Source organism: Anguilla anguilla, chromosome 9, assembly GCF_013347855.1.
Source record: "Anguilla anguilla isolate fAngAng1 chromosome 9, fAngAng1.pri, whole genome shotgun sequence".
NCBI lineage: Eukaryota > Metazoa > Chordata > Actinopteri > Anguilliformes > Anguillidae > Anguilla > Anguilla anguilla.
In genome coordinates this window covers 36,304,652-36,329,473 of record NC_049209.1, presented here as the reverse complement: position 1 = coordinate 36,329,473, position 24,822 = coordinate 36,304,652, and the positions used below count along the sequence as shown (strand labels likewise).

Below are 24,822 nucleotides of genomic sequence, written 5' to 3'. Positions count from 1 at the left end.
TTCTGAAAAACAGAAAGAAAGATGTAGTTAAGGTAAAAATATGATCGTTTCTTAATAGAAATAATCACCGGTTAATTCTGTGAGAGGAAATATGGACAAATTCAATGCTGATAGCTGAACACAAGACAACAATGCTGGCTAATGCAAATTAACATGAACCTGTATGTATACCAACAAGTACATAACCAAACGATTCTGTATGACAATTACTATGGTACCAGGAGAACTGTTCAGCAGATTCTCCCAAAATTTTGCTTTGAACTTCGCTTATATAGAATCCTGAGCAAGCCCTTGCACACTCTACAGTTCCTTTTGTTTGCCTAAATAAGGTCTGGACAGGAATAGACCTGTAACATCACAAAGAGACAACTCCTACTCCTCCAGGAATAGAGAAACTGCATTGTATAGTCTCCCATAATCTACATTACATTACATTACAGGCATTTGGCAGACGCTCTTATCCAGAGTGACGTACAACAAAGTGTATAACCATAACCAGGAACAAGTGTGTCGAACACCCTAGAGAGAAGGACCATTCCAAGTGCAGGGAACAACCGCATAGTTTAACTTGGACCCTGTAGGTTAAACTGATTAACACTAACACAAACAAGAACAGCAACAACGCAGTCTATGCAAAAATACAAGCAGTAGTTAAGACAGTAGTGACAGTAATAAGATGCATTTTTTTTCTTTCACATTCAGTTTCAGATTCATGCACATTTCTTGTGCTGTGGCAGTGTTGATGAATTACAGAGTGGATTATTTCTGTCAGTGTCCAGTCTTGTCCTGCCCTTTTGACCCCTTCACCTACTATTGTCCATAGCCTGGTCTTCCAGCCGTCGTTGGCGGCCTTCCATGTTTGCCTTTAAGCTGCCATTTATAACATGTAGCATTTTCATGGCTCTACCACCAGTGGAATTATGAAAGTCCAAAAACACTCAGAAATGCACCTTACATATTGTACCTCAAGTATTCATGCAAAATTAACATAACATTTTGCAGCATTTCTTGCTGAGGGAAAAACACAGCAACAGCCTTCCACTCAAGCTATATAGTATATTAAGTCCAAAGTACCTGCACAATCTAACACACAGACTCAGCCACATCAATGTCTAAGATTACACAGGAGTCATTCAAGCACTAGCCAAGCAGCCAAGCCCAGCCATTATCTCATATAAAACAACTATAATAAAATTATTATTAAAGCATAGCCTACTGGATTATGTTCTCCAGTTCTTATTTTTATTAACATTTTACAACTTATGATATAATAGGAAACTTTGGAAAAATTTGAAACAGAGCAAATCCCAAGATAGTATAAGATTTCCAGCATATTACTGTCAAAAGAGATTTGCTTTTACCTCCCACAATGCATTACTATATACGGCATTTTACTGTGATCAATTAAAACAGAAAATTAGCACACAGGTCAACATTTTATTTTATTTTATTATCTACGCACTTATCTTTGAATAGATATATTGGGTAATTAATACCACAAGTATTAAGTAGTTACACCTGGGCTTTCCAAACGGACCTTTTACTTCTCATTCTGGAGTCTTGTGATCCATGGTTTACTACTGTCTCAATATAACCTGTAGGTATATTGTTGCATATTAATCACCACTATGATAAACTGAGGAGTTGGCCAACTGGAGATTATTGAACTCAGACATTCAGTGCTACTGCAGCCAAAGTATGCATTAAAAACAGAAACGCTTTGTTTTAGTTTCATCATAGACGATACGCGACAGCTATGCCAAATACGGAGTTTCGCAGCACCACCATTGTCACTGGTCGTTCATTTAACAAGCACCCCCTCCCTGCAGTCTCATCTGCAACTACACCCCCCACCCATGACAAAGTGGACAATATTGTCTATCTGGGCATTCATAAAAATATTCTTTCACCACTCAAAAATCATATTTCGTCATAGCAGCAAGATAAATCCGACAATAGCCCTAAGATATGCCAATACAGCAGTGAAAACGCTGCTCACTGAATAACGAAATAAACAAGTTTTAAAAAATGATACCATGTCATTCTACAGTCAACATCTGGGACTAAATATTGAATAAATACACAACCTTACCATTGATTTTAGATATGTTTCTGGACCCCTAGCTATTTTAGACCATGGTACTGACAGAAAGCTTGTAATTCCCACTTGAAAATGATGCAACAGTGAGTTTCTTGAGTTAAAACAGTTGATTTGTAGTGAAATACGTGAATATGTTGTTATTTACAGCAATGCCTAATTTAGACATTTTTGGTAGATTATGAACTTGTGGTCAAGAAGTTTTTGATCCAGGACATGTATACTTTAACCTGCTGTATATATGCAATCTCTCAGTATTCCATTGCAAACTAAAAAGTGCAAATTCATTTGATTTTTTGCCTAGACAATTGCATTTGTGGCACTTTATTTCTTCCAAAATTATGAATATAAACTAATCTGCGTTAGTATTGTAAATTGTACAAATGTCTTGCTTCATTTAAGCCATTTTTCAAGTCTCTGTGGTGTTCACCTCTGGAGTTATAAACATTAAATAGGGCAAGGATCGGCAAGATTTGGCATGTGCGCTAAGGGGTTAAGAGAATAACGAATTGTCATGTCATAAAATAAGTAATCACAATTCCTGCTGGACTACTGCTTGCAACAAGGTAAACCCATGTGCATATCTGTCCACGCGAGGAGCAGGATCAGAAGTACAGATTATCATTTTTTTCCCCCAATAAATTCTCTTACTTTGTACTTATAGTGTAGTCTGCCTACATTGAAGTTCACTATTGTCTTGTTTTAAAATCTAAAAGAGATTGCAAGAGTTTCTGCAAATATCAGTAACCATTAGGAAAATGTAAATGGGTAAACAAAAATAAAATGCTGTCCAGGGTAAATGTTCGACTTTAAATTCTCCTAATATAATATGATATGACTTCGAAAATGTACACTTGACAGCTGTTTGGGATTGTTGAACTCACCGCAGCCGGTTTTATTAACTGTAACACAGAAGAAATCATGAGGGAATACACTACGCAAAGCTCATATTTTTTCATTGTAAAATTTTCCTTTTCTGTAAATTGGTGCGTCAAGGCTTAATTTAAAAACTATATTCTAAGACAATTCAATAAGTGAGCCAACAGAACCAAGCCCTTTTATTGTTTAACTTTGCAAGCCCATTTGCCCTACACCAGTGTGTGTGTGCGTGTGCAAAAAAGCTACTGTAAGCGTCACGTCAGCAAAGGAAGCTGGTTTGGTGTAACCAGCCAAGCCGCGTATGCCAGGACTTCAAGGTGCCAGTGAGAAATGAAGTTTTGCTGAGGTTCCCTGCAATTGTGAAGCATGATGGTAAAGACAATGCAATAAACAAGGGAAGAGAGGCGGATTTTCGCAGACCCAAACCAGATGGCTGTGGACAGTATTTTTGTGTGCCAGTTAACAGTCATAAACGCACAAATTGCACTTTTCACCTCATTATGTGAAAGGGGCATCTGGTAGAGGTGCATGGTTGATTGAATCCATCCCTTTGCTCCAGCCCTGTCTGTTACATGATTCTCCCTCATAATTCCCTCCAGTGGTACATGTTTTCACTACATTGTTGTCGTCAACAGCTTGTTGCCTCATTTCGACAGTCACTCCTAAGCAGGTGAGATTGCTGACACCGCAGTGAGCTTCACTGTGCAGAAATGTGTGTACTTCCTTTCCAAGGGACTTGTTTCTGGAAACACAAGGTGGAAATTGGATACCTATTCAGGTCTCTACAGCTACAGGGCTTTTATATGCGTCACCGGGCCACCAAGGTTCATGGTACAAGGTTCATCTACTTGGACTTCCAAAAGGCATTTGATAAGGTACCACATAAGAGACTTGTTAGTAAAATGAAGACAGTAGGAATTATAGGACGTATTTCATAGTGGATTCGTAACTGACTACAGGGTAGAACACAAAGAGTAATAGTAGGAGGGATATTATCTGAGCAGAGCTGTTAGAAGTGGAGTCCCACAAGGATCGGTGCTGGGACCACTGCTCTTCCTAATTTATATTAATGACCTCGACAGGGACATAGAAAGTACATTAGTGAAATTTGCAGATGATACAGTTTGGAAGCTACTAAAATAATCCAAGAAGATTTAAATAAAATCCAGAAGTACGCGGAAACCTGGCAAATGAAATCTCATATTGCCAAATGTAAAGTTCTGCATGTGGGAAATGAAAGCATTAGGCAGGATTACTTTATGGGAGGAACAAAATTGGAATGTGCTCAGTTTCAAAAAGGCTTAGGAGTAATGGTTGATCAAGGCCTTTCATGTTCTAGGCACTGTGCTGTAGCAGAAAAAAAAGCCAACAAGATTCTAGGATATATAGCCAAAATTATTGAGTATAAATCCAAGGAAGATATACTTTTCTTTTAGAATACATTTGCTAGACCACACTTGGAGTATTGTGTGCAGTTCTGGGGACTGTACTACAAGAAAGATATAGAGGCTCTGGAAAAAGTTCAAAGAAGAGCAACAAAATTGATTCCTGGAATGAAAGAAAAAAGCTATGATGACAGACTTAAGATGCTTAACCTCTTCAAGCTTAGTAAAAGGAGACTCACAGGTGATTTGATTGAGGCTTTTACATTCATAAAGGGGTTCAACAAAGAGAACTACAAGGGATTCTTCAGGTTGAGTTCTGTGACTAGAACAAGGGGACATAAATGGAAATTAACAAAAGGTGGATTCCATACAGACAGATTTTTTTCACACAGAGAATAGTCAATGTGTGGAATAGCCTGCCAGGTCATGTAGTAGAGGCAGAAACTCTGTGGATTTTCGAGACTAGGCTTGATACACTGTTAGATACTATCTAGTCTGTAGGTAATCAGGGCACTAGCTAGGAAAATGGTGAGCATTGTTGGGCTGAATGGCCTATTCTCATAATTATGTTATGTTATGTTATGTTATGTTATGTTATGTTATGTTATGTTATGTTATTTGATGATACCGACTGCCACAATATGGTATAGAGATGTTTGTGTCAGAGGTGCAGTTTACGGTCATTCTTCTCTGCAAGAGGTGGATCTATATGGTGATAAAATATTAATAAAACATGGTCATTTATAACTATGCTGGTTAAATAGAAGACTGTTGTGGCACTTTTTGTTAGTGAATCTACAAATACGAACACTCATTAAGAAACTGCATTAAAAATCTGCATAAAGAATTGAGAGAATCATGATTTAAGGAAAAGTACCATATGGTTGTGGCTGAGACATGGACAGGTGCTCCTATTCATAAAATAGTTACAGATAAAATAGTGTTTCAGTGTTTTATTTTATGACATTTATGATGCCATTTAAATTGTGCTTTGCCACACGTATTGCTTCAAAATGTGTCCCAGGTCAAAAAAAGTGAGCTCATTTCATTTGGGCCATTAGACAGTGGTCCTGAATCTCCCTGTGTATCTTGTTGTTTAACAGCAGCTCTGAATTAACCTGCACTAGTCATGTCAGTCATGCCGGTTTGAGGGAGTGAAGGTTCAGTTCCTGATTCCCATCAATTGATGTGCAATGATTGTTATATAATAGTCACTGTTTAATGTTCTGAAATTTAGGATGAAAAAAGGTAAGCTGAACTGGAGTCAGTCCTATCAAGTGGCTATTTAAACAAATTTGAAGCAATGATTTTTGTGTAATACAAAATAATTACTATGAGTTTACTAAGCATGTTAAATTAGCCTTTTCCTATAGATTGCACTTTACTATGTAGCTGGATATCCAGCCTACAGCAATGCAGCAGCAGAGCCAATTAATTTATATGCACCCTCGACGCTTGGTAGAACCAAACACCACCATTGTTATTATGTCAGGGACCAGTCTACAAGTCTGAAGATGCATTGGTATTCCTTTCAGTTAGCTCCTCCCTGAAGACAAGTGGTTGTTGCGATTTCTGGCCTGCTTTGTTTCACATTTTTTAATTCATTTATTTGCATTTGTTAAGCCTGCATGAATGTTATGCATGCTAGAGAAATGACAGGTTCATTTGCTTTTTTGTTTTGGAGTTGGTGGAGTTTAGGAAATCATGGGAAGGTGATTAAAATGAGAATAAAACTGGAGTGACCCTGAATATTTATGCTTCCCAAATAAGTGGGACAGATTTGTTATGGCTATTTCTTTTTGCCTTGGCCTCCGTTGTTCCTTAAGTTGTTTGTAATTACAGTCAGGCAGCCCTTTATTGTGTTATTGGAATGATTACATTTCAACAGGCAGAAGTAAGACCTGGGTGAAATAAACGCCTCACTTTTTGTTCTCCATTTTCCAGATGTTTTTGTGCCTTGATAAAAGTATTCTGCAGTGGCAACAGCAACTTTAGGTGCAGTCAAGTGATTTCCTCTCTTCTGGGGCTTGCCAGTCAGCTCTCTTGCAATTAACTTCCACTACAGTAGTCTAGGAACTGAGCTCTGAGAAATAAGGAAGGCTTTAATGTATGTTGGAGAAGGATACATTAATTGGATTTTTCTCAGTCCTTACTTCTGGTTTCTTGAGCTTACTGTAATTGCAGCAGCTCAAGAAACCAGAATATGTGGTTTTCAGGTCAAACCGACAAGGAGACAGACTGTGATTGAACAGTCCCAGGGACAAAGAGAGGGGTCAGGATTTGCTACCATTGTACTGGTAACATTATTTTTTTTTTAAATAAAAAAACACTGAGTTGCATTGCTGGTTGTATGTGGTTTGCCCACATTAGTGTGAAGATACTGTAGAGCTTAAAACTACCGCTGAACATTGGCACTTCAGGGACTCTTCTAGCTTCTCAGCCAGACTCTTAACTTCCTGACACCTCATAAACAGAGCTAGCACAAGCTCATCTCCTCCTCTGCTTGGTTCCCCTTACCCTGTTACTGAACAAGCCCCTTTCTCTGTGTAGTGGTCTGGTGTGTGTCATCAGAATGGGCAGGCCCTCTGTAAAGGAGGCAGTGAGCCGGAACAGACAGACATGTTCTGGCAGACTCTTCAGACCTCTGTCTCCCTCATTATTGACTGTATGAGTCCCAGATGACTTGGTATTCAGCAGAGTTGAGGAGGAGGGCTAGGGTAAGAAATGGGGAGAGAGTTGAAAATCAGTGGGATGTGTAAGGGTGATATATTGTAATGTGAGTATGTGGTGTACAAGTGCTAGAGCTCATTTGATTCCTTACTACTGCTGGTGTCACTCAACATACAATTTTTGTAATTTTGTTGATGAAACTGACAGCGTATGCAGTGTATTAATAGTAAGCATGAATTGGTATGTGCTTGGTTATTCACTACCACAAAGAGTGGAGGAACCACCAGTAAATTCTATTTCTGTTTCTGACACACTGGGATATCAAACAAAATTTCAACCACAGATGGGGATTCTTAAAATTACTTGGTGTGAAGCAGCTCCTGATTCACATCTATAGGAGCTACTTTCACAAGTGGAATTTAATTTTAATCATTATCACTGCATTCTTAGACACAGGTTTTATACCAATTGTTTTGGAAACTGTACTTTTGTAAATTAGTTTTTTGTCAGACAAGATGTACACGCAAAATAGTGGTACATGCATCTGGGAGCAAATTACAGCAACTATTTGCTCAGCTGGTGATGTACCTGTTTATAAACATATGGTTGCTGCATTATATATCTTTGGCCCAAAAGCCTTGTTTGTAAATTATTAGACACATTTTTTATTTATTTATTTTTTTTTACAGTTTTTACAGAGGGACCTATTAATCAGAGACAGACATATGTTTGGTCTTACCTCATTCAGATGTAGCAGAGGACATGGAAAGTGGGAGTGAATGTTATCTTGTCATTGGTCTGTGTAAATATGAAGGAAGCTTCCTTTTAATTCAGGCTCTAGAATGCAAATATCTACAGAATTGCTAAACCCATTTCCCGTCTGTCTGCTTACAGGGTGAATGCACATTTTTCATGGGTGCATATGCACCTGGGACACCAGTGAATTTTTTCCTCTGGAAGTCTTGAAAGATTTTTTTTTTAAAATCACAGCAGTAGTTTAGCACTGTCTCAGTTGTGGTTTATTTTTTTATGGATCTCATTCAATCTCTCTGTAGTTTATAGATAGAGAATAAATAGCTGCCCTAGTCCTCTTTCAAGACACATTAAAAAATAAGTTAAAAAAATTTCTTTACAAATTGGTACACATTATTGAATATTTTTCCAAGCAGAAGGCATCCTTTATTACCATGGCAACTGATTGTTACGCACATTTATTATATTTCTTCTCGATTAAAAATAATAATTTTGTATTCATGTGTAATAATGAAAACAAATTATGCAGCCAAGTGGCATGTATTTTTTTCTTTTGGCTTTTTCTGTCACATCTGCAAGATATGTCCAAGTAATGCAAAAATATTCTTTGTTGGTTTAGACCTGAACTGCATTTCACTGAGAGTGTGAGATTAAATTCTTGGTATTACTGATGGAAGCAACCGCAGCAGCAGTTGTAGTGGCCATGGTTTCATCTATGCAGCAGTCATAATTCAGTATTTGTGGTGTTAATGTGTGAAGCTGTACCATGCCATGCCAATTCAGAAAAAGAAAATACAAACAGCCAGGCAGCAAATTACTTTCCCAGTGGGTCCAAGGGCTTGTCTTTTTCTGTAAAGTCCTGGCTGAAACTGGCTAAACCCCCTTTGCAAAGCATTACTGCACAAAGGAATGCTTTGTTTCATCTGAACAGACTTGCTATAAAAACTGCACACCACGAGTGTGTGAAAAGCAAATGTAGCCTCATCAGTTCCCATGTGCTATAATCTGGTCTGAGCCCTTGACGAAACTGATTTTGCATTGTCACGATGTTGGTTTAGTGCAGTCTTCCTGTTCACTGGTCTGAATGTGTACGTATTTTTTTATTAGCCTGTATGTGTATATGTGTGTGTGTGTGTGTGTGTGCGTGTGTTATGTTGGCTTAATTTAACCGAGCCGCAATGTGTTGTAGATGGGTTGGCATTTTTGAAACATAGCATGAACTGTTCCTGTCAGGAGTCTATCTGTGAGAATCTGCAAGCTTTGAATGATTCTGTTGAGTTTCCCAATTCTGTGTCCATTTTATTATCTCTTGTAGGTGGTTGATATTTTACAGTTGATGGCCAGAGATCGTTGTCATCTGCGGGGTCAGTTACAATTAAAATCTCCCACACTGCCTTGGAAATTCACTTCATTTATTTTTGGCGCTCTCCCTTTTAGAATTGTCCATCTTTTACAAATTAAATCAGTATGATGCTATGAGACAAAGGTAATTACCTGATGCATCTGCCTACCTGAATCTCACATTTGCTGATAATTGCAGATTTTTTTTTTTTTAATGAAAGTAATAACAATAATAGCAACAAAAGTAACAATAATAGCAACAACGGTACAAATAATAAGTAATAATGATATTGTTACAAGAAGTGATAAAAGCAGGTTATAGGGAGAGTGCATGAGGACAACAAAACAACAACAAAAAAAAAAAGAAGAAGTGATAGATTAGAGAATGCTGGGAGGGGTCTGAATGTGTGTATGTTTGTTGGGTGTAGGTGTGTGATGCCTGTGTGTGTACAAGTGTATGTCAGATTCTAAATTTGGTAGGGATTGTGGTGTAGGTGTAATGGCGGATATGTGTATGTGAATGACGGTGAGCATGTTTATTGTGGATGGTGGATCGGCAAAAAGGGGTGATGAGTGAAGTCAGTGCGGGAATTAAGAATACAGGGTATTAATGAATGGATTCCAGATTATGTCACAGTCAGCGGTTTGTTTTTTAATGGAGGCAGATAATTTTTCCATTGATATGTATTCGATTAGTAGATTTTTCCAAAGTGCAATATTGATTTTTTTCCTTGATTTCCAGTTCATGAGGATAGTTTTCCTGGCGATGATTAGGGCTATGGGGAGTATTCTACAGGATGTGTTGTTTAGGTTGATGTTGGATGTGTCTCCTAGTAAGAAGAGGGGAGGGGATAGTGGGATGTGGCAGCCTAAAAGAAGAGACAGGTTGTCAGTGATGTCCCGCCAGAATTGTTTGATTGGTGTGCAGTCCCATGTGGCATGCATATAGCCGTCTGTGGTGTTTTGTGTGCAGTGTGGACAAATTTCAGAATCTATAAAGCCCATTTTAAACATCCTTTTCCCTGTGTAATGTACTCTATGAATAATCTTGTATTGTATGAGTTGTATGTTTGTGTTGGTGGATATAGAGAAGATGTTATGTTTTGCAGATTTGAGTCCAGAAGTCGGCACTGGGGATGATCTGTAGGTCTTGTTCCCATTTATTTGAAGGGATGGATACTGATATAATCAGATGTGGAAATTGTCTTGTAGATTTTGGATAGTAGTTTTTTATTAGTAGTGATGTTGATCAGGTCTGATGTTAATGGGGGAAGATCTAAGTTGGATGAGTTAATGTTGATTTTGGTCTGAATATAAGATTTAATCTGGAGAAATTCTAAAAAGTGATTCTGCCCAATGCCATACTTCTGGACCAAATGAGAGAATGAGACCAGAGTGTTATTATGGAAGATATGTTTGAGGTGCGTGATACCTTTACTAATCCAGAAAGGGAAGTTTAGTGGTTTTCTGTTAACTAAGAAATCAGGATTGTTCCAGATGGGAGTGTGTTTGGTGGGTGAGAATGTGGTGTTAGTTATTTGGTGAAATTTCCACCAGGCTGTCAGAGTTGTAGCTATGGTAGGGTTTTTGAAACAAGGATGATGTGCAATGGAGCGACTTATGAATGGTAAGTCTGATATATGGATTTCATTACATAATGTTTGTTCTATGTCTGTCCAGGAGTTGTCGGATTGATTTGGATTGGTCCATTTATGAATGTATTGGAGTTGGTGGGAAATGAAGTAATGGAGAAAATTTGGTGCTTCCAGACTTCCCTTAGTTTTGGATTTTAGTAAAGTGGCTAGTTTGATTCTAGGTCTTTTGTTTTTCCAGTAGAATTTTGTGATGATGGAGTCTAGGGATTTGAACCAGGAGGGTGGGGGCTTGATGGGAATCATTGAGAATAGGTAGTTTATCATAGGTAGTATGGTCATTTTGATTGTGGCAATTCTGCCTATGAGGGATATTGGTAGATTCATCCAGCGCTGAAGGTTGTCCTCTACTGTTTTGAAAAGTGGGTTGAAGTTGAGATTAACTAACTCTGACAGCCTAGGGGAAATGTTGACTCCTAAATATGTGATATTACCAGTGCGCATCGGAAGAGGTGGTGTTTGGACGGCCACATCCCAGCTATTAGGGCTGAGTGGGAGAATGGTGGATTTAGACCAGTTGAATAGTGTAGTCTTAAATTTTAGAGAAAGTGTTTATGAGGCAGATGGTATCAGGTAATGAAGAGGAAGGATTTTGTAGGTACAGTAGAAGGTCATCTGCATAGAGACTGATCTTATGGTGTATACTTTTTGTTTGGATTCCTGTGATGTTTACTTTTTGACGGATAGCTGCTGCAAGTGGTTCAATGAATATGGCAAATAAAGATGGGGAGAGTGGGCATCCTTGCCTAGTGCCCCTGTGCAAAGTAAAGCGTTGTGATATTAGTCCATTGGTGGTGATTGTGGCCATTGGTGATGTGTACAAAATCCTCACCCAGTGGATAAATGATTCACCAAAACCAAATTCTTTTAGTGTAGAAAATAAAAATTCCCAATTTACTTTATCAAATGCTTTTTCTGCGTCCAGTGAGACTAAGGCTGTTGGTCAGTTTGTGTGAGATGTGTAATGGATTAGGTTAAATAGTCTACGTAAGTTGTTAGATGAGTGTCTTCCTTTAATAAAGCCAGTTTGGTCTGAGTGGGTGATAAATGAAGTAACTGTGTCGATTCGTGATGCCAGAGCTTTGCTAATGATTTTTGTGTCTGTGTTAATGAGGGAAAGGGGGCGATAGCTTGATGGGGAGGTGGGGTCTTTATCAGGTTTTAGTAAAAGAGAAATTGTAGCAGTGTTCATGTCTATGGGAATTTTGGATTTTTGTTTAATTTCTGCAGTTAGCCTGTTGAAAACGGGAGCTAGAATATTCCAAAAGTGTTTATAGAACTCAGCAGGGAAACCATCAGGTCCTGATGATCTATTTTTAGGCATGAGTTTGAGTGTATTGTGGAATTCTGTTATTGTAAACGGTTTCTCAAGTGTATTTGCTTGGTCTTCAGTAAGTTGTGGTAAATCAGTATTCGTTAGGAAAGTGTCAATGTCTTCTTGGCTTGGTTTATGTGTTGATAAGTATAAGTTGGTGTAAAAATCTTGGAAAGTCTTATTTATTTCCTCAGGTGTCTGCATAGTCTTCCCTGCTGAGTTCACAATCGTTGAGATAGTTGTTTTTTCTTTGTTTCGCTTGATTTAATTGGCCAGGTATTTTCCAGATTTATTACTGTATTCAAAATGTTCGTGTCTGAGTCTTTGTAGGAGGAATTGAGTTCTTGTTTTTTCTTTGTTTCGCTTGATTTAATTGGCCAGGTATTTTCCAGATTTATTACTGTATTCAAAATGTTCGTGTCTGAGTCTTTGTAGGAGGAATTGAGTTCTTCTATTTGTGTGTTCATTAAACTGTAAATTGTATTTCCGTAGGTCATTCTGGGTTTGTGCTGTGGGGTTATTTGCGTTGATGTTCTCTAGTTCTTTAATCTTTCGTTCTAAGTACGTTTCCTGTTCGTTGTCTTTTTTTTCTTGTGAGTGGAATATGATATGATTTTTCCTCTTAATACCGCTTTCCCTGTTTCCCAAAGTAGTGATGGTGCTATTTCCGGTGAATCATTTATTTCAAGGAAGAAAGCCCACTCTCTTTTAATATAATTCAAAGTCGGGGTCATCAAGTAAGGATGTATTAAGTCGCCATCTGTTGGATGGTTTGCAAGAATGATTGATATTCCAGGTGAGTGAGACGGGTGCATGATCGCTAATGGCAATGGGGTGTATTAGTAGGCTATATCTGATATTTTGGAAATAATTGAGTTACTGGTTAAAAAGAAGTCAATGCGAGAGTAGGAGTGATGGACCGGTGAAAAGAATGAATATTCTCTATCAGTCGGGTGTTTTAATCGCCAGCCATCGCCAAGACCAAAATCACTCATCAACTGTTTAATTGTTTCTATGGATTGGCAGTTACATGTACTGTTTGAATTGTTAGATCTGTCTAAAGATGGGTTCAAGACTGTGTTGAAATCTCCTCCGATTATTATTGGGGAGTCAGACAGATTGGAGAGAGATGTAAAAAAGGTATGAAAAAAGTCATCTTTATTTGGGCCGTAGATACATGCAATAGTAGTTGGGCTGTTGTGTATTGTGATATTTATTATGATAAATCGTCCTTCAGGATCTGTGATGGTGTTGTGAATAAATGAAATGTTTTTGTGCATTAAAATGGCTACCCCTCATTGCCTGGAGTTGAAATGGGCAGAGAAGATTTGATTAAATTGTGGTGTTCTTAATTTATGACAGTCAGATTCAGATGAGTTTCTTGTAAAAAAAAGGCATATATCTGCTTGTAGTTTGTTTATGTGGTTGAGTACCTTAAGTCTTTTTGCCTGTGAACCAATTCCATGGATGTTCCAAGTTACAAATGTAAGTGAATTCACGGTGGCAGGATGTGGGAATCTGTTGTTTGAATGGTTTTTGTGTTTTGTGCATGTTTATGTGTGTGTATGGGCATATGCACGTTTGTCTGGGAATATTTGTGGGTGGATGGGTGGGCAAGTGTTCTTCCATTAGTGTGGAGCATGAGTGGAATGTGTGCGTGCGTGCGTGCGTGTATATGCGCGTGAGAGAAAGGGTAGATATGGGCCCTCCCAGAGATATAGTACATGGGTGTGTTTTGGATGATTTTATGGAGAAGAGAAGAGAGACAAAGAAAACAGAGAGTAAACAAAAAACAAAAAAATGTAAACATAAAATACAAGGACATAAACTATAGAAATTACACATTAACTGTTTTTTTCCCCCTTTTTTCAAGTGCAAAGGTGCCTGGTGAAACCAAGGTGCATTTTTATAAATACAGATCAGCCTTGTTGAGTGAACAGAGAGGAATTAGGGGGTCAACGGGTGGAAAGAGAGAGTGATTATGCTGGGGGCAGCAGATTAGAATAGCCAGGGGGTTGTTTTTTTGTCACAGAATAGTTTGCCATCAATGTACAACTTGTCGACTGAAATGACTGCTTTTTTTCCTTCTTGCATATTCTGTTTTCTGATTGGGAGTAGTATTTTGCGTCTGTCCATGATTTCTCGGGGGAATTGGTCGTTAAGTCCATAGTCCATGCCTTTCAGTTGTCTGCCGTGACGTTGTACCAGTTGTTTTTGTTTGAAATGTTCGAATTTTGCTACTATGGGTCGTGGGCGTTTGTTTGCGGGGTTTTTTGCTCCTATGCGGTGTACTCAGTGGAATGTAATGCCGCTTCCTGTGTCCGGGGATATTTTGAGGTGAGTAATCATAAATTCCTGTATTAATTGTTCTGGATTGTCGTTATGCGTTTGCTCTGGGATACCGGAAAAAATGAGGTTGTCTCTCATACTGCGTGATTGTAGATCGAGTATGGTTTCTTTCATGTCCTTGTTTTCTTTAGTAACAGAGGCAAACTGGGTTGTGAGGGAGGTAACGGAGTGTTGGAGGGATTTATTTTCTTTAGCCAGTGTAGTTATTTGTTCTTGGCTGAATTCCAGGCTGTCGCATAGCTGCTGGACTTCCTTATGAAGCACTTCGATAAGCGCAATCCTTGCATCTAGTCCAGAGAGTTTATTGTCAATTGAAAGTAAAATGTCACTGACCTTGGTACAGCATGAATTGCCCGGAGAGCTATGAATGGAGTCGGATGGCCGGCATCTCTTGGTTGGTGTGGAGGCGGAATTGTCCTTCTCTCTGGCTTTTTTGGTGTTGCTCATGGTGCAGAGTCGGTTGTAATATTAATCGATGTAGTCCTCAAGTTCTTCCAGATCGAACGGTTGAATTATTCCAAATATTAGGGTAATAAAAAAGGGTATATTTCATGGGAGAAATTAGTTGTTGTTTGCAATCTAGCAGCTTGACATCGCTGTTTGCTTCATCTTGTCTGTGTGTCCCCCTCCCCCCCCCACCCCCCATCACAGAATATCGTAGATCTCCATTCAATTCTAAAACTCTTACCCATTTCCTTTACCCCAAAGCCAGCTTATAGCGATAATTGAAATGCAAATTATTACTTAAAGCTTGAAAATGAGAGAGGCTGAGACAGAGAGTGAAATGTAAATTGTGATTTAATAGGGACCACGGGTAGTGGACTATGAACATGGCAGAGAGGGCAGGTCGGTGTAGATTAAACAGCAGTGCATTGGCACATGGGGTTAAGGCAAGGGTCAGTGAGAGTAATAGTTTCAAGCTTCTCTGATGACATGTATTAATGCTTTTTCCAGTTTCTCAGTGATCCAGGGTCAATATACTGCTTCTGGCCTACTTCTCTCATGCATTTATACATTTTTTCCACCAAAGTAAACTGGTGCTGAAATACAGCATTCGCATTATTCTGCTAACAAGATTTCAATAATTCTGCTTACGTTTCCACACAATATGAGGAATAGTGACCAATATTCCCCTCCTTTCATTTTCACAAAATCATCTAAATGCCAAGAAACAATAAATACACTGTGGTTTTAACATACGTACAACGTACAGTAGTAATAATGCATTGTATGTTTGACCTGCCTTTAAAATAACGGCACATAAATACTTTCAGTGTGGGCTTGAGTGGTCAAGAAAAAGGCCCTTGGTCGATAAAATATAGTCAGATTTGTGGAAATGTACTGTAAGATGCAAACTATAGGAAAAGCAGTACTAAATGCATTAGGGTCATCAAACAATCAAACTAGAAAATCAAGCAATCTATAATTTTTACATAACCACCTCACAATCTTCACAAGAGTTATGACAGTTATGCACATACATTAGTGACCTTGAAGAATTACTGTCACATAATTTGTTTTTAAATTTTGTCAATTAAAATTGTAATTTTCTGGCATATTTTTCCTGCCCGATGCAATCTTAAAGAAGTCATTCTTTCTTTTGAGCATTAGCATTTGTATCATTATTTGAGTTTGGACCAGACCATTTAATTTACGTTTTAGTTTTGGTATGGATGCTAATATTGGTCAGAAGTCTCAAATAGTATGCTAATTTATTTTAGAAAGTATAAAATTGTATAGATGCATATTTTGTTATTTATACTCCTACATGCTTCTTCGCTTTTCATATTGCACTGTATGTACTATGATGCATAAGCATAAAATCTCCTATGAAGAATAAATTAGATTGACAGCATCAACAAAACAACAAACGTATTGTCTTACTCGCATGTAAAAGGCCACCTGGTGGGTGCAAAATGACATTACAGAAACTACAGAAACAGAATCTGGTGAATATATAGCAGTCGAATATAATAGCATGTAGGAGTGTGCAGCCAGTTAAGTATTTTCAGTGAGTATATAGTCCATACAGTATGTAAGTTAATTGATATTTCCATATTAATTTACTGAGGTGTAAGACCACATTAGCCTTTTAGTAGCCTACTAGTCAAGACAACCAATGATTATCACTTGCTATAAGCTACTACGAGCTAAACACAGCAACACCCGTAGGATGCTGTTTAAGTCACCTTTTATTTGTCATATACTCTTCAATAATAAAATAGCCACAATTAGCCAGACAGCCAGCTAATGGCAGGATAAACGGGAAAAAAATGGATCTGAACAGATGTGCACTGAAAGTGATTTATGTTATATCCACAAAATGAGGGAGCAGAGTATAGGATTGTCGATTATAGTGGAGGGTGGGGGTTAGGAACTTATATATGAATGTAATAGCTGAATATAATATCTTCTGATGAAAGTGATGGAGCCAAGCATAAAGCTGAATCTTTTGAGAAGTCTTTTGCACAACAGCACATGGCCTGACTGCTCCAACCATTAGGGTCACGATCTGGAAGCACACTGCAGTCTACTGCTCCGGCTAATTGTTATCTTCATGTTGCTGTTTAATTAACCACTAGGAAATCGTAATGAATAGTAAACGACGTGGGGGGCTCAGAATAAAATCGGTGGTCCATTTTGTTTGCCATTAATTTGGTCCTTCATTAGGCCTCTCTTTTTTTCTGCCCACGTCTGTGACACCACGGTTTTGTTTTTCTCTTTCTCCTCACCCTCTCCGTTTCACACCATGGGTATCTTTATTGTTGTGTGACATTTATCTTTCACTCAAAGTAACATAAAGTATGTGCTTCTGTTGTCTGGTGAAGGGGGCTGGGCAGAACAGAAGAATAAGGACGCAAGTGTGCGCATATGTACAAGAACCTTCTGAAGTACCTTGTGCTAATGGAATCCTTTGAATATCAGAGTTATCACTGTTACATTTGTACTGTATCAAAACATGCAAATCACACTTTAAATATTTAAAACTATTCCATTATCTCTTCAAACACTAACATGTCTTTTTATGTATTGTTATCCATTCTGCTAGCAAGTCTTACACTGGCGACATTAGGTCCTGAATTAAGAGGAAAGTGATATTCCACAATCTGTCGCTGTATGTACTCACAGTATCGCATCTGTTATCTGTTTTGATATGTGTCGTCCTCAACAGTACTCCAGGTTCAGTCAAGCCTTACGGCCGATTTATTTCTTAAGACAAGATGAGCGCCCAGATAGGACACCTTGGCATTCATGCATAAACTCAGTCATTCTAGCTGGAGGACACCTGGCTATCTGTTTTTGCAGAGTAACAGAGCACCGAGGCCAAGATTGCATAAGTGGGGGGAAAACAGTATTATATCTATGCATACTGATGTGGTCTATGAAATGTCAGAGACTCATTTTTAGAGAGGGTAATTTTCTTGTTCCCTGCTTCTGTTGGCAGGGCTGAGTTCCACTCTCCTTATCAAATAAATTGGAGAGCAGCTTTTTTCCCGATTGCCTCTGCAGAAAGGTTTTGGCTCACCCGAGGGTCTTTTGCTTATAGCTTCAGCTGATGGGAAAACTACTTAGAATAATTGTGTTCCAGGAGGACAGATTCTGAGCGTGCAGTGTGTTGTGCCCGTGCAGTGGGCATCTACATAAGTGCAGCCAAGCCTAGAGAACCCCAGTGCCACTGAGCAGCAAAGCAAGAGTGGCTCTTCATCTCAAACCAAACCTTAGACTTTAACTGGGCCTGGTTACCTCACATACGCCTACACAAGTCAAAAGCGTTCTTTAAATTATTGCCACTTTTGTGCCAGAGGAAGTAAGGTTTGAAGGGGTCTGCAAAGGGCGGGTGATGTTTTGTGTGAAGTTAATTTGCAATCTGGTCACAGGCGGTGGTCATCGATGCTAGTGGTGGGGGCAGTGGTCATCGATATTAGCTTATAAATAAAATATTGCAGTGCAGAATCTGGGGTGGAAAAACAGTGCAATACCCTTGTGCAAAGATGCTTCAGTAAAATTCCCCAGCATATTAAATAGATAATATATAAAATATGATATACTGTTTGTACACCACCTGAGATTCAGGCATCCGCTTTGCAAGTGATTAAATTAGTAACTATTTCACATTGTTTTTCTTGATATTGTCATTTTTGTTAGTGTGATTTTACTCATTATTATTCATTAATTCCAAGCATTTTAAGTATCCATCTGCAATGGGAGGTCCTTATAGAATCCACAAGGCTAGTAAAGGAACAAATGTATAATTATATGGGATTCTGGGTGTAAACTTAATTGTTCTAAAGAACAACTGAAATTTATGAGCATTTTAAAGAAGGAATTTACTTATTTCTCATTTTTTGTTTCAAATTGAATGACATTCTTTAGATGCAAAGCATCTCATGGACCTGACTTGTAACTCACTCACTCACTCACTCACTAATTCATATTTAGCAGGCTGAAGATTCTCCACAAGGGGGAGCTTTTAGCAGTCATGGGGTTTCACATCAATGACACTGTGTGTCTTTTTTACTTGGTTGAACTGAGTCAGATTTAAGTGTATTTTCATGTTTTGTTAAATCAATCGTGCCAATGCACAACAAAATAATTTAGTCCCTTGAATTAGGTCTCCGAAGTCAACTCCTCAGTGTATAAGCATGTAGGCTCTGTTAATGTTGTGCATATTTTGTGCACAAATGAATGGCCTCTGCATCATTAGTGGAACCTATGAAGCCTGTACACTGATTGACTGTGATGTGCACTCATATTGCAAGTATAAAATATGTGGAAATTTTTTTAATCCATTTTGTGAATATGTATGCTATGGATATGTATAATTTGTCATTGCTGGACTTGGGACTTGGGCCCAACTGTCCAAATTGCTCTTTGTTTCAATGAAAAAATATAAACATGAAGAGAGGACCCTGTTCTGCACAGGCTGACTCTTCGTTTTGCTTGTTTTGAAGGACCATCTCTTATTTGAGCTCACCAGGGTACAATGAGCATTTTGGGTTTGGTTAGAGGCTTATCTGTGTGGTGTGAATATCTGTCTCCATTGCTGTTCACCTGCCAATTATCGCTGGGTGCCTGAGTGCCTAAATTATGGAGCGGCTGAGGAGCAAGACACAGTCATATCTGTTGATGTCTCTCTCACTTTCTCTGAATAATGATTGCTTTCCCACCAGTTACAAATGGCAGTGTTCATTAAAAAGTGGGGGTGGGGGCCATGTCTGGCACGTAAATCATTTATATACACATAGACTACATATAAACAACTTGGTCCTCCAACCTCTGCTTGCCACGTACAATATGAATTTAAGGCTATTTGGCACCATATGAATCATTTTGCCTGACATGGAAGTGTCCTAATAGCTTTGTCTTTGACTTTCAGGTCATACATGGTGTTCTAAGAATGAATGGCAGGTATTCTTCATAAATGATAGGTCATTGTTGAAAGATGCTAAGGATAAGATGCAGTTCTCCAAGTTTGCATAAACACGTCATATATCATAGCACCACCAAGCAAATCCAATGGGCACAATAATTGGTGTGATCAAGTCGTGCATTGTACGCTGCACAAAACACTATTGAAATGAAGCATGCATGCGTTACAAGTCCACATGGGCATGGTGGAAGTATACGTTGATAGTTAAATAATATATTGGCCTAGAAATAATATGTTGTGACTGCAGAACTGTGGTATAGAAGTTGTCTATAAAGTGCCCAGAGTGCTCCAGAGAAACTAATGGAGTTTCTGTCTGCAGATAGTTGGAAAAAGGCTTTTCTGGCCAAATTTAGCACTTGGAGTGGGACTGCTTTTGCAATGATGCAAAAGGGAGTGCGGTTAATGCCTTTGAGACATTAGTGCTGACATTTTCCTTCCTATTTGTTTACTTTTCTGCCTGCATTTGCGCATTTGGGTCTGCTGAGGGTACAAACATGAAGGCTATATCTATCCATCAATGTGCATTTCCTTACAATAGTATTTCCTTGTTCAAATTCAGCAGTCTTGTACCCAACACGGTCCAGACCAGTAGGTTGATCTGCAGTTTCTGAATAAAACATTATGTTTTGGAACATGAAAAGCCACCCAAAACTGGAAGCAGGCAAAGCCAGACCACATACTAACGCAAGTGTCAGGACCCAGCACATCTTTGAAAGAAGACATGGCCACTCATTCAACACATTTTATATGTAAAGTGTATCTCAGCAATAGATGTGAAGAGGTTGAATTATGTAGGAACTTGGATAGAACCATGTCAGAAAGATATTTTCCTGCTGTCATAAGGAAAACACTGTTTGATGTGAAGGTTGGATCTGACACCCACACACACACACACAAAGATGAATATATTCGACTGATTTCATTTTCACCCATAAGAGTCATATGCGCCAAATCACCAGAGGCGATACCAGTTATCTGAGACAGGAAGAGATTTAATCCATGCAAGACCCATCCAGCCATTTGCTGGACTTTTTGTATTTATCAAAGGAAACAGACCAGCCAGGCACACACGTCACAACAAGGACACAGTCTTCTCCGAGGGGAAATAATGATGACTGCCAGGAGAGATGCACCTAGTCTCCCACTCTCCAATTTTTAACATTAAAAATTGCCCCCCATCCATCAATGTCATATTTGATATAAGAGTGTGGGATGCAAGATAAGGCTGGATCTTAGTCTCGTGTTAAGGGAAGCCTTGGCCGCAGCCATTCGTCACAGCACCGGCATCAAAGCAGAGCTGAGGTTTTATCAGGTAAATGCAGTGAGTCAGAGGCATAAGGAGTGTGTGTTTCAGGAGCTGCTGGAAGTTAATTTACCAGAAACACACTCAACTCAGTGGGGTTTTGATCATCCCTTTTCTCACCGTTCAGCTGCTGACTAGCTGTCAGGTTATTAGCATAAATAATTTCATATCAGTGTTGTCAATACTCCTCAACACTCTTGTCTAACTTCTTTACATTCAGATTTGTTTGACAGTAAACACCACACCCAAGTTTAAAAGCTGAGTTTCTGTGTTGTAGAAAGCACTTCAGTTTTAATTTCCGTTCACAGGATACCAATTTGGAGTCAGACTTGAACACTGGCAGCTGTATTTGTGATGCACCTTCCGATAGTTCCTCAGCTTCTGAATCTAATTTTACAGCATCCCATTACAGAGGCCGCCTGTTTCTCTCCTTTAAGGAAATATAGCAGCTGCCTGCCACTTTGGTGCATCATGTAGCATCAGAGTCATTCAGTTGAAGTGATAAACACAACATCTATCAAAATTTCTCTCATTGATGCTGAATAAAGGAACATAAATCAACCAAATTGACATCCACCTACCTTTGATGAACTTTAGAAACAGCGAAGAATCAATAGTATGCTTGGCCTTTGAGGACATATGTTTTACACATTTGATATCATTATTCACATGTTATATAAATGCAAATACAAAGATATCAAATGCACATCTTATTGGTAACAAATGGGTATTATATACATAATTATGCATAAGGCTACTATGTTTATAGCCCTAGGCAAATAATGATTTTGTGATTTGGCTTTAACACCAAAATATGAAAATGCCAATTGTCTATCATTATTTTTGTGAAATACTGTCATTGGAAATAATTCACCAATTTTATACTGGGGTGGTGAACCAAGATTGTAAGTCAACCCATCAGTCCATTCAACTGTTTTTGCACCATTGAATGTAATTTATTCAAATAACTTAGAATGGTCAAAGAACTGACCCTTTTATGTACGGCTGTTTAAATAAAAAATGTTAAATTCAAATCCTTTTATTTCAAGCATATTTCAGTTATTCCAGAGTTTGAGTTCCTACAGTAATTTATGTTAATATTTTGTGAGTAGCTTCATATAATTTGTAACAAACCTGTTTGTTTTCAATAAGATACTGTATGTGTTTGATATTCTTGTAATTCATGTTCATATAAATGGCATGACTTCAAAATAAAATCAAATATGTTAATGATCAAACAAAAAACAAAAAAAGTCTTTAAAGGCCAACCATATAATAAAGTCACATCATTGTATTATTAATTAATTAATTTACTATTAGATGTTATTTCACTGGATCTGTGCCCATTGGCACTGAAAGGAAAACACTGCTTTTGCACTTTCAGGATGAACTGGCATTTAATCATCTGTAAGCTTCAGAGGGAATATGGACAGTTGTACTTTAAAGCTGTACAAATAGCCCTTTAGGGAAATTATTCACAGTTAATGAAATGGATCACAATACATACCATTACTATTATTTTTCAGTTGTTTCAACAGGTTACGATATTAAGGAATACAGACAGGGCCGTTGCTAGTGGGCTGAAAGTTTGAGACAATTCAGGGGGTCCAGAATTCTTAGCTATACCCCTGAATACAGAGCAACCATTTTTTTATCTGTTGGGTGGATGCAGTTGATTATGAATGAAATGTCACTAGTGAGATGAAGAGCCACAATCCTGTTCCTGTAGTATAACCCAAACATGGAGGGTTTCTGGTTTATTTATGTACATATTGGAGACAGCATTGGTTTTGTGGTGATTATGGATCTAGACCCAAATGCCAAATCTTGTCCGAAAAGAGCCAGTGTGGGTTGAGATTTTGGTTTGATTCAACTAATTAACTAATCAGGGTCTTCAATCAAGACCTTAATAATTATAATTAGGAGTGTTAGTGCTGGGTTAATACAAAAACCTGTACCCACCCCAGCCCTTTTCGGATAAGATTGTGGGCCTCCTGACGTGTAACCAGAAGGTTGTAGGATTGCAGGGTTGTTAAATTCCCATGGAAACTCAACAAGGTGCCTCACTTGCTGCACTGTAAGTCCAAATGCATAAATGGATTGTATGAAAAATGCAAGGCAGTCAATGCTGGTCTTCTTGGGTGGGGTTGTATGCTAAACAGATGGATGGCGGATTTCTGTTAGTGAGGGTTATGTGTACTCTGTCTCTCTCCCAGGGTGAAGGCAAAGAAAGGGGTGAATCTTCTCAACCCCAGATCCAAGAGCTCCCAATGGAAACTGGAGTGTGTGGTGCAATCTGGGGCCAAGCACTCTATCGCCACTATAGACGTCACCAAGAGCAAAAACGTGCAATTGGGGTAAGTCCAAGATCGGAACAACTGATCTCCAATGAAACACCAGAGACAGTTATCACAAACCTGTCATAAAGTCTTCCTGAAGCAATTGCCTGAATTTCTGCAGTAAATACCTAGTTGCTCATTTGAAGGTCAATATATATTTATTTTAGTGAAATTATATGCAATGCTCAATGTTGTTTACAACATTTCAAATAATTTGTGTTGATTTCTTCATGGGAATGCTGTCCATTCCCAGATGGAACTGTATATCTGTCAGAGTTTCATAGGTTCATGTGTAATGTTACAGGAAATTGTGTGGTTGATTATGTCTCTTTGGAATTTTGTGCTTATAGAGCAGTCTTCAATTCTATGAGAAACACCAGTAGTAAGAAATGCATAGTTATGGAAACCAGAATGTGCGGTATGAGGATAAAACAGACACGCAGAGTATCAAAATAAAAAATCTTAAGATTGGAGAGTATTGCCATGGAGACAAAAGACTGTCACCGCAATAAATAATGGGTCCAGTGTGGGAGACATAGAGAGGATATAAAGTACAGAACCACTAAGAAAAAAGAAGAGACTTATTCCATTCCATAAAAACAACAGCTCCACTTAAAACATCTGTGAGGCAGATTGATAAACCATCCAGACATGAGGTACTGTATGTATGGATAAAAAAGGGTGAGGCTTTTAATCTGAAGAACACCATCCCAACTGTGAAGCATGGGGGTGGCTGCATCATGTTGTGGGGGTGTTTTGCTGGAAAAGGGACTGGTACACTTCAGAAAATAGATGGCATCATGGGGAAGGAGGATTATCTAGAAATACTGAAGCAACACCTCAAGACATCAGCTAGAAAGTTAAAACCTGGTCGCAACTGGGTCTTTCAGCAGGACAGTGATCCTAAGCATACCTCCAAAGTTGTAACAAAAAGGCTTAAAAACAACAAAGTGAAAGTATTGGAGTGGCCATCACAAAGCCCTGACCTGAAAACTACAGAAAATGTGTATACTGAACTGAAAAAGCGTGTCCGAGCAAGAAGGCCCACAAACCTGACTTACACCAGTTTTGTCAGGAGGAATGGGAAAAATTCCGGCAAAGTATTGTGAGAAGCTTGTGGAAAGCTACCCCAAGCATTTGATTCAAGTTAAGCAATTAAAAGGCAATGCCACCAAATACTAACAAAGCATATGTAAACTTTTGACCCACTGGAATTCTGATATAGTTAATTAAAGCTGAAATAAATCTGTCTCTAATCAATTGTTTTAAAATTACCTCTGATGTGAACAAAGTAGATGCCCTAACCG

General features: G+C 38.5%; 1 protein-coding gene across 3 annotated transcripts in view; it reads left to right on the top strand.

The window, feature by feature from the left end:
• tmem132e (transmembrane protein 132E) overlaps positions 1-24,822 on the top strand; it is a 517,422-nt gene that overhangs the window by 441,796 nt on the left and 50,804 nt on the right. For all 3 annotated transcript variants that reach the window (XM_035433058.1, XM_035433059.1, XM_035433057.1), the window contains exon 3: positions 23,393-23,533. In XM_035433058.1, coding sequence (XP_035288949.1) covers positions 23,393-23,533 — 141 coding nt within the window. The remainder of the gene's footprint in view (positions 1-23,392; positions 23,534-24,822) is intronic.